Raw genomic sequence first — 10,000 nt, forward strand, 5'->3', positions numbered from 1 at the left:
TCATGTTGTCTCCGAGTTTTCCACCTTATAAACTGCAGAATGTAAATAAGCTATACTACAGAAAGGGACTAGAAATCCCAGCTGTGGAAATTCAAACAGACGTGTTCACTAGGCTCAAAGCACCAGATTTTGAGCACTAGGCTGCTAGTAAGCCTTGGCATGCATTGGCACCGCTGTCAAAAAGCGGGTATTGAGGTCAAAAAATTGCTTTTGTATTATTCAAACAGCAGCCTCTTTTATGAAATGAATCTGATGTATGTTTATTATTCATGACCCTCTTCACTGCCTCTGTGAACCTCTACTCCTACACCAGGAGGTCCACAGCAGAGAACAAGTAGGCCTGTACAGCCTGCATAAGGCCTTCATTGGGTTTCTTACCTCACACTGCTTGATAATCAGGGGAGGCTGATGGTGGTAGAAATCAGAGGATGGGTAAAGTGTTTGACACCATTCCTCATTCCATTCCATGCATTACAATGTGTTTGATACCATTCCTTATTCCATTCCATGCATTACAATGAGCCCATCTTCCGATTTCTAACTCCACCAGCCTCCCCTGTCTGTAACGTCTCGTCCTGTTTCTTAGTTTATGTTTGTCTTTGTTTCATGTTATTAATTTTTTGTTTCCTGTTTTGTATTCCTCACCTTGTCTCTCGTTTCAGACACTTCTCCACCTGCCCTTGTGTGTTTCCCACCTGTGTGATTATCAACCTTGCCCTGATAAGCTTCACCTGTTCCTCATCATCCTTCCCTGTGTGATTAGTCTGTGTGTTCCCCTGTCTCTGTGCCAGTTCGTCTTTGTACCTTCGTGTCATACGTCCCAGCATTTCCTTGTGTCCACTCTGACTTTCCGGATCTTTCTAGTGTTCCCTCCTGTTACCTCGACCTCAAAGAGGTGTTCAATAAGACCCGTTCTACCTCTCTGCCTCCTCATCGGTCTTATGACTGCTCTATAGACTTGCTCCCAGGAACTTCACCTCCCAGAGGGCGTCTCTATTCCTTGTCGGCTCCTGAGAGGGATGCCATGAAGGATTAAATTGACTCTTCCCTTGCTGCCGGTATCATTTGCCCATCCTCTTCTCCTGCTGGGGCTGGCTTCTTTTTCGTCATCAAGAAGGATAAGATGCTTCGTCCCTGCATCAACTACCGTGGACTGAACGACATGACCATTAAGAACAGGTACCCCCTTCCTCTTGTCTCGTCAGCATTTGAACTCTTGAAAGGTGCAAAGATTTATACTATACTTGTTGTGGAGGTGGATGCCTCGGACGTGGGTATCGGGGCGGTCCTCTCCCAGTGGTCTCAAGCGGACAATAAGCTCCATCATTGCGCCTTCCTTTCCCGGAAACTCTCCCCTGCCGGAACTACGATGTGGGAAACAGGGAGCTGTTGGCCGTCAAGGCGGCTCTGAAGGAGTGGCACCACTGGTTGGAGGGAGCAGAGCATCCTTTCCCGGTGTGGACAGATCACAAGAACTTAGAATATATCGGAATTGTCAAACGTCTCAACTCCAGGCAGGCCAGATGGGCTCTGTTTTTTAATAGATTTGATTTTTTTTTGTTATACCGGCCCGGTTCTAAGAACGTTAAGCCTGATGCCCTGTCTCGCCTGTTTGACCATGACTCTGCCCCAAGGGCTTCCACCAACATTCTGCCCCCCCCTTCCTGTGTGGTGGGGGCTGTTACATGGGGTATTGAGGAAGAGGTCAGACAGGCGTGGTGGACAGGTTTTCGAAGACGGTGCGCTTCATCCCTCTGCCTACATTGCCTAGGAGATGGCGGAGGCAATGTTATTTCATGTGAGCAGCAGAACCACACAGAGCCACCGTGCTGACGGACACGGTGTCCCTCTCCTTGGTTGTTAACCCACCTAAAGCCACAGCCTCCTTCCCCGTCTCTGTATTCATGGATTCTCTGGGGATGTTGTGTCGGACCGGGGGTCACAGTTCATGTCCCGGTTTTGGAAGGCTTTCTGTTCCCTCCTCGGTGCCACCGTCAGCCTCTCCTCTGGGTACCACCCTCCAGTCCAATGGCCAGAGCTAGTGACTCACTCAGGAGCTGGAGACCTGTCTACGGTGTCTTGTGTCCCAGAACCCAGCCACCAGGAGCAGGCATCTCATCCGGGTGGAATACGCTCACAACACCCTGCAGGGCTCTGCTTCCGGTCTCTCCCCGTTCCAGTGTGCCTATGGGTATCAGCCACCGCCTGTAAAATCTGTGTGATTGTCGACCCCGCCCTGATTAGCTTCACCTGTTCCTCATCATCCTTCCCTGTGTGTTTAGTCTGTGTGTTCCCCTGTCTCTGTGCCAGTTTGTCTTTGTACCTTCGTGTCATACGTCCCAGCATTTCCTTGCGATAAGTATTCCTATTTTTTTTTATCTCCGAGTGTGTTTTCGACTTTGCCTTTTTGCCTACCCCTTATCAGATTATCTGCCTGCCTTTTTGAACTGCCTACCAGTGTAGCGAACCCTGGTTTGCCTAACCCCCTTCCTGGATTATCTGCCTACCCGTTGACTGCCTACCTGTGTACCGTATCTTTATTAAAAGTAAAGACTATTCTATTGGATTTAAGCTTTGTCTCTGAGTCGTGCTTTTGAGTCCTCCGCCTAAGTACTCCAACCATTACACTGTCATGTATATATTCCATTTACCATGTTTTCTTTTCCTCACCCTCTGTTTATATATGTGCAAATAAATAAATAAATAAAATAAGAACAAAAAGCCTCTTAACGCTGTCCCTACCGCTGGGAGTCTGACCGATGCTGGCGTGCAATATGACTCAACTAGGCGGAGGGGATTGGGGTCATGCTGTGATCAGATAGATTGGCAAACTCAGACCTCTATAGAACTTGAATGTGTGCTAATGATTTAGCTTGATCTAATTAGGTACAGTAGGGAGGTAAAGGAAGAGGCAGGAGGCGGAGGAAGGCGGCATTAGCACAGCAGGAGAGGAAGAGGACCGGGGGAAGAGATTAAAGGAGTGAGGAGTGTAGGAGTGAAGGATAAAAATATTAAAATCCTTATCAATTATAGGTCAAAATCATTCATATTGTATTATAATAACATGCCGGTTTCTATCCTTGTTGTTCGACTGTAGATTCGGTGCAAGAGTGCCCTCAGAATTGCCATGGCAACGGAGAGTGCATTTCGGGTGTGTGCCACTGTTTCCCAGGGTTCCATGGGATGGACTGTTCCAAAGGTACATCCTCCTTTCCTCTCCTCTCCTCTCCTCTCCTCTCCTCTCCTCTCCTCTCCTCTCCTCTTCTCTCCTCTCTGCTTCTCTCCTGTCCTCTCCTCTCCTCTCCTCTCTGCTTCTCTCCTCTCCTCTCCTCTCCTCTCCTCTCCTCTCTGCTTCTCTCCTGTCCTCTCCTCTCCTCTCCTGTCCTGTCTGTCCTCTCTCCTCTCCTCTCCTCTCCTCTCCTCTCCTCTCCTCTCTTCTCTTGTCCTCTGTCCTGTACTCTCCTCTTCTTGGAAACACTTATCTTTGTTCTGTTCATTTCTCACTTGCTGTCTCTCTCCCCCCCTCTCCCCCCCCCCCCCCCCTCCTTCCCCCTCTCCCTCCTCCAGCGGCCTGTCCGGTGCTGTGCAGTGGGAACGGTCAGTATGATAAGGGTTCCTGTATCTGCTACAGCGGCTGGAAGGGTCCAGAGTGTGATGTCTCCATGGGCCAGTGCCTCGACCCGGAATGCACTGGGCACGGCACCTGCTCCGAAGGCTCCTGCACATGCTCGCCTGGTTACCGTGGCGACAGCTGCGAGGATGGTAAGGAGTACACGGATCTGGAAGGCGGCTTATCTCATGTAACCTGCAGCCTTGTTCACACACACACACACACACACACACTCACATGCAAACACACACGCACATGCACACACACACACACACACACACACACACACACAATGTCACATACACACTAAAACACTCACACAGATACACCTGCCTTCAGGGGGATCTCAGTTTTCTCCGCTCCAGAGCCATATTACTTTTGTTTGAGTCTGCAGTGGTTTATACATCAGAAACGTTATTAAGGGAATGGAATCCATGGTATTGATCTGGCTATTAAAGAATAGCCTTGCAGCTGATTCATTCACTTATGTTCTGACGGGTTTCTGTTCATCTGGGATGGAGAAGAGATGGAGCCAAAAGTAGAATGGGGGGGGGGGGGGGAGGAGGGGGGAAAGAGACAGAGATGGAGGAGCAGAAATAGTTGTTATTAGGCTAAGTAATGTAAAAGACAGCAGTGCTGCTTCAGAATATTCTCCCTCCTTTCTTTTGGGCGTGTATGAGGTTTTATTGAGTGCTATGCATTGACATCTGTGTGTGTGTGTGTGTGTGTGTGTGTGTGTGTGTGTGTGTGTGTGTGTGTGTGTGTGTGTGTGTGCGCCTGTGTGTGTGTGTGTGTGTGTGTGTGTGTGTGCCTGTATGTGTGCCTGTATGTGTGTGTGTGTGTGTGTGTGTGTGTGTGTGTGTGTGTGTGTGTGTGTGTGTGTGTGTGTGTGTGTGTGTGTGTGTTACAGTGGACTGTCTGGACCCTACCTGTTCTGGCCACGGCACCTGTCTGGGCGGGCAGTGCCACTGTAAGCCAGGCTGGGCGGGCCCTCTCTGTGAACACACCGTAACCCAGTGCCCAGACCAGTGCCACGGGCACGGAACCTACATCCCTGACACTGGCATCTGTAGCTGTGACCCCAACTGGATGGGCCCTGATTGCTCCATGGGTAGGTACACACACACACATACGCACACACACACACACACACACACAGTCTCTCTCTCTCTCCCCCCCCCCCCCCCCCCCACACACACACACACTTGTTCTTAAAACCACTCACACAATCCCATGCGCGCTGTGTGTGTCTGTGTGTGTCTGTGCGTGTGTGCGTGTGTGCGCGCGCGTGTGTGTGTGTCTCAACAGAGGTGTGTTCGTCGGACTGCGGCGCCCACGGCGTGTGTGTCGGCGGTGTGTGCCGCTGCGAGGAGGGCTGGACGGGCGCGGGGTGCGACCAGCGTGTGTGTAACCCGCTGTGTGTGAAGCATGGCACCTGCAGGGACGGGAAGTGCCAGTGCCAACAAGGCTGGAACGGAGAACACTGCACCATCGGTACGCATCCGGCCTGCCATCCGGCACCCTGGCACCTACCTTTAACACACACACACACACACACACACAGATAGATTCAGCTACACCCTGGTACCTGTCTTTAACACACACACACACAGATAGATTCAGCTACACCCTGGTACCTTAATCTAACTAACACACAGATGGATTCACCTACACCCTGGTACCTTAATCTAAGTAACAAACATATAGATTCACCTACATCCTGGCACCTTAATCAAACTAACACAGGCTCCAATTCAGCCTATTGCAGAGAGTTGGTTTCAGGGAAAAACCTGATTCCTTTAGTTTGGCATTAATTAATGTGTGGAAGCACAACCTCAACTTAACGACTCAACATCATTTTTTTATTATCTTCTACGACTGCTACTGAATAATAATTGGTCATTTATCTCTTGATTGAGTTGTGTTCTGACAGACAGCTTGCCTGTGCCGGTCCCTGGTCCCTGGTACCTTGTCAGCCAGTGACAAGGCTGTCTGTACGTCCTCATGCACAGAATCTCTCCCCAAGCCTTCAGTACTTGTCTCTGTTAGTGTATGTCCAGCAGAACAGGGCAGAGCACTCAGCCTCTCCCCCTCTCCCCCGTCCCCCTCCCCCATCCTCCTCCTCCCCCTCCTCCTCCCCCTCCCCCTCCTCTCTCTCAGTCCCAACTCAGACCCACTCAATCCCCCCTTTCCCCCCCCCCCCCCCTCAGACTCTCTCAGTGTCAGAAGAGCAACAGCATTCATTCAGCCTCCGCCATGTCACTCCCCCTCTCTTAGCCTCCCCCCCCCCCCCCCCCTCAACCTCAGCCCTCTCAGCCTCCCCCCCCCTCACCCCTCAGCCTCCCCTCGGCCCATCTCAGCCTCACCCCTCTCTCTCCCACCCCCTCAGCCTCACCCCTCTCTCTCCCACCCCCTCAGCCTCCCTGGGAGCCGTAGAAGAGGGACAGGCGCTCGGCCCCCTCATTTTGTCTGAGAGCTCTTGAGCACAGAAGGGTTTTATTTTCCTATTTTCTCTCTGTAATCTTCCTCCCGCCTGATGAGAAAAACACCTCTCTGATGCTCACTGGGGGCTCTGGCTGTCTGCTCACTAGGGCCACAGTGGGGGCTCGATTGGTGCTCTTTATGGGCTTGTCTGGGAGCCGTGATAGAACCATCTGAAAACCCCCGGTGCTCACGTTCTGTCATCACTCTGTGTCTTTCATTGTCATTGGTGTGGGAGAGTCCTCCTCCATCACACTCACATGCTCTCTGCCTGTGAAGAACCATGCTGAATAGCCCACACACACACACACACACACGCACGCACACACACACCTCACACACACACACACACACACATACGCACACACACACACACACACCTCACACACACACACACACATACGCACACACACACCTCACACACACACACACATACGCACACACACACACACACACCTCACGCACACTTCACGCACACCTCAAACACACCTCACTCCTCTCTATCTGTGATATCCCATGCAGTGTCCCACCTTCTCCACACAGACACCTTCTCACACACTCTTGTGTTTTCATGCAGGCTCCTGGGACAGCTCTGTCGGAGGTATTGTATCGCCTCAAGCAAGGTTCTCACATGTTCTTGTAGACAAAGCCACTAGTCGAGGCCAACTTGTGTAGTGGAGGAATGTGGTGATGTCTTTACTGTTGTAGTGGTAGCTAGTGTTAACAGCAGATTGCAGTCATGGTAGTTGGTGTTTTTAAGGTTATTGTTTCTACTCTATGAAATTCTGTCTACCTCTTTCTAGCAGACTCTTTTACGCCTTCATGCTGTATGTGTGTCTGTCTATCTCTATATCTTAATATCTATCTATCTATCTATCTATCTATCTATCTCTGTGTATATCTATCTATCTATCTCTATGTATATCCATCTATCTATCTATCTATCTATCTATCTATCTATCTATCTATCTCTGTGTATATCTATCTATCTATCTATCTCTATGTATATCCATCTATCTATCTATTTATCTATCTATCTATCTATCTATCTATCTATCTCTGTGTATATCTATCTATCTATCTCTATGTATATCCATCTATCTATCTATCTATCTATCTATCTATCTATCTATCTATCTATCTCTGTGTATATCTATCTATCTATCTATCTCTATGTATATCCATCTATCTATCTATCTATCTATCTATCTATCTATCTATCTATCTATCTATCTATCTAACTATCTATCTATCTATCTATCTCTGTGTATATCTATCTATCTATCTATCTATGTGTATATCTATCTATCTATCTATCTATCTATCTATCTATCTATCTATCTATCTATGTGTATATCTATCTATCTATCTATCTATCTATCTATCTATCTGTATATCTATCTATCTACCTATCTATCTATCTATCTATCTATCTATCTATCTATCTATCTATCTATCTATCTATCTATCTATCTATCTATCTATCTATCTATCTATCTATCTGTATATCTATCTATCTATCTATCTATCTATCTGTATATCTATCTATCTACCTATCTATCTATCTATCTATCTATCTATCTATCTATCTGTATGTCTATCTGTTTCCACAGGACACACTACAGTAACTACATACACATTTACCATTGTGTGTAGGGTTGTGTTGCTACCTCATGTTAATCATGCTGGATGAGCCCAGTCTGTTCCTCTGTCTGGAGCTGTAGTCCCCTGCCTCTGTTCCGTCCCAGAGGACTATTAATGGGCTTGGCCTTTTAGCTGCGTCTGACCAGCCCCTCGTAGCATACTAATGACTTAGACACACCAGCACTCGCTACTGTAGAATACTGATCACTGTGATAGATCAGCAGTCGCTACTGTAGAATACTGATCCCTATGATAGATCAGCAGTCGCTACTGTAGAATACTGATACCTATGATAGATCAGGTAGAATACTGATCCCTATGATAGATCAGCTAGAATACTGATCCCTATGATAGATCAGCTAGAATACTGATCCCTATGATAGATCAGCTAGAATACTGATCCCTATGATAGATCAGCTAGAATACTGATCCCTATGATAGATCAGCTAGAATACTGATCACTATAATAGATCGGTCGTCGGTACTGTCGAATACTGATCCCTATGATAGATCAGGAAGAATACTGATTGACAAAATGTGTGTGATTATTGAAGGCAGGTGATAGTGTCGATTCATGTTATATTTATCATTGACTTCTTCTGCTCAATAAGAACTCTTTCAAAAAGAACTCTTTCTACCTTGGAGATGGTAATTCATCGACCACAGGCAGGAGTTGTCGGTGGTATAGCAGAAGACATCAGGCTATGTCTGTCTGGTAATCAATAACCCTAACCTGTCAATAGATTTGGAGGAAATGTTTGGTGTGGGCCTGTGGCAGAGATTTGGGATGTTTTAATTTCTTCAGCAGCCTAGAAACACCCTGAAGCCCAGAGACAGGCCATTTTGACAGGCCATTTTTCCACACCCTCAGATGAGTGACAGTTGTTGTTGGTCTGGAGAGGATTCATGACAATGAATGAGCCATTGGAAGAAGATAACAATCCGATAACAATAACAAATAATTAATAATATAAATATATATAAAAATGATAATTGAAGATAACAATCCAGGTAAAAATTACAATGGAACAATGAAAGACAGAATTCCTCTTTCTTCTGAATCAGGAGGAGGCTGCAGGAGGTTGAAAAATCGGAGGACGGGTTTGTTCTCATGCTTGGAATGGAATGAGGAAATGGATCCATGCATTACAATGAGCCCGTCCTCCGATTTCTGCCTCCATCAGTCTCCCCTGTTCTAAACACTGCTTCTTTCAAGCGTTAAGCTCAAAGAATTCACGGTTCACAAACTGTCCTTTGTGCTGTTCCTGGCACTCTCAAAACCGACACGTTTTTACTGAACTTAATGATATAACGTAGTTTGAGAAAAACGCTTATTGTTATAGATGTGATTGTGTTATAGGAGAGAATATTAAATCAACCAAGGGTGTATTACATTGACTGTGGTAGTCAATGATATGTAACATCTCTCCTGTTGATCTCTCTTCCTGCTCTTTACATCTCAGAGGTTCCTAATCTCATCAACTGCCTCTAATCAGATTCTCTCATGAGGGAGCAGCACACACACACACACACACACACACACACACACACACACACAGAATGAGAGACGTACGCACACACACACACACACACACACACACACACACACAGAATGAGAGACGTACGCGCGCACACACACACACACACACACACACACACAGCGACACATGTAGACACACACACACACACACTCTCTCTCACACACAAACACACGCCTCCAGAGTCAAATCAACCACTGCAAATTAATCTGCTGTGAACTTTCTTTTATTGAATGCTCTCTGCTGTGAATGGATATTGAAGAAAACTGTTTACCACAAACGCTCTCTCTCCAACCCCTCCTTGGCGCTGGCTAGCTCTCAGCTGTAGGAATGCATGTCCAGGAGAAGTGCGCTGCTGTGATGAAAAGCAGTTGCGATGCCATGTAATCAATAGTGTTGTTTATGGTCTTTGTGTGCTGCAACTGCAGATGGATACATGTAGCAGGGTGATGGTCCGTTTGTTCTCCCATTGCTTTTACTAGATGCTTCTGTGTCACTAGATCACGATGACTGAACCTGTCTTCCTCTCTTCTTCTTCTTCTTCTTCTTTCTTCCCCCATTTCCCCTATCTCTGTCCCTGTCTCTCTCTCTCTCTCGTTCTCCTCTTTTCTGTATCTCTGTCCTCTCTCTTTTCTTCTCCTCCCTCCTCTCTCTCCCTTTGTCTCGCTCTCTCTCCTCCTCCCTCCTCTCGCCGCCCCCATACCTCTCCTCCCTTCTCTCCCCCCTC

The 10,000-nt window shown here is 47.3% G+C and overlaps 1 protein-coding gene across 1 annotated transcript in view; it reads left to right on the top strand.

Moving 5' to 3' along the window:
- The window catches only part of tenm2b (teneurin transmembrane protein 2b), a gene marked incomplete at its 5' end in the record, with an annotated part of 107,633 nt that overhangs the window by 69,627 nt on the left and 28,006 nt on the right, over window positions 1-10,000 (top strand). Inside the window, 4 exons of the mRNA XM_083693809.1 lie at window positions 3,098-3,199; window positions 3,568-3,762; window positions 4,521-4,721; window positions 4,919-5,104. Coding sequence (XP_083549935.1) covers window positions 3,098-3,199; window positions 3,568-3,762; window positions 4,521-4,721; window positions 4,919-5,104 — 684 coding nt within the window. The remainder of the gene's footprint in view (window positions 1-3,097; window positions 3,200-3,567; window positions 3,763-4,520; window positions 4,722-4,918; window positions 5,105-10,000) is intronic.

The sequence above is a fragment of the Argentina silus genome, assembly GCF_951799395.1.
Source record: "Argentina silus genome assembly, chromosome: 2".
NCBI classification, from domain to species: domain Eukaryota; kingdom Metazoa; phylum Chordata; class Actinopteri; order Argentiniformes; family Argentinidae; genus Argentina; species Argentina silus.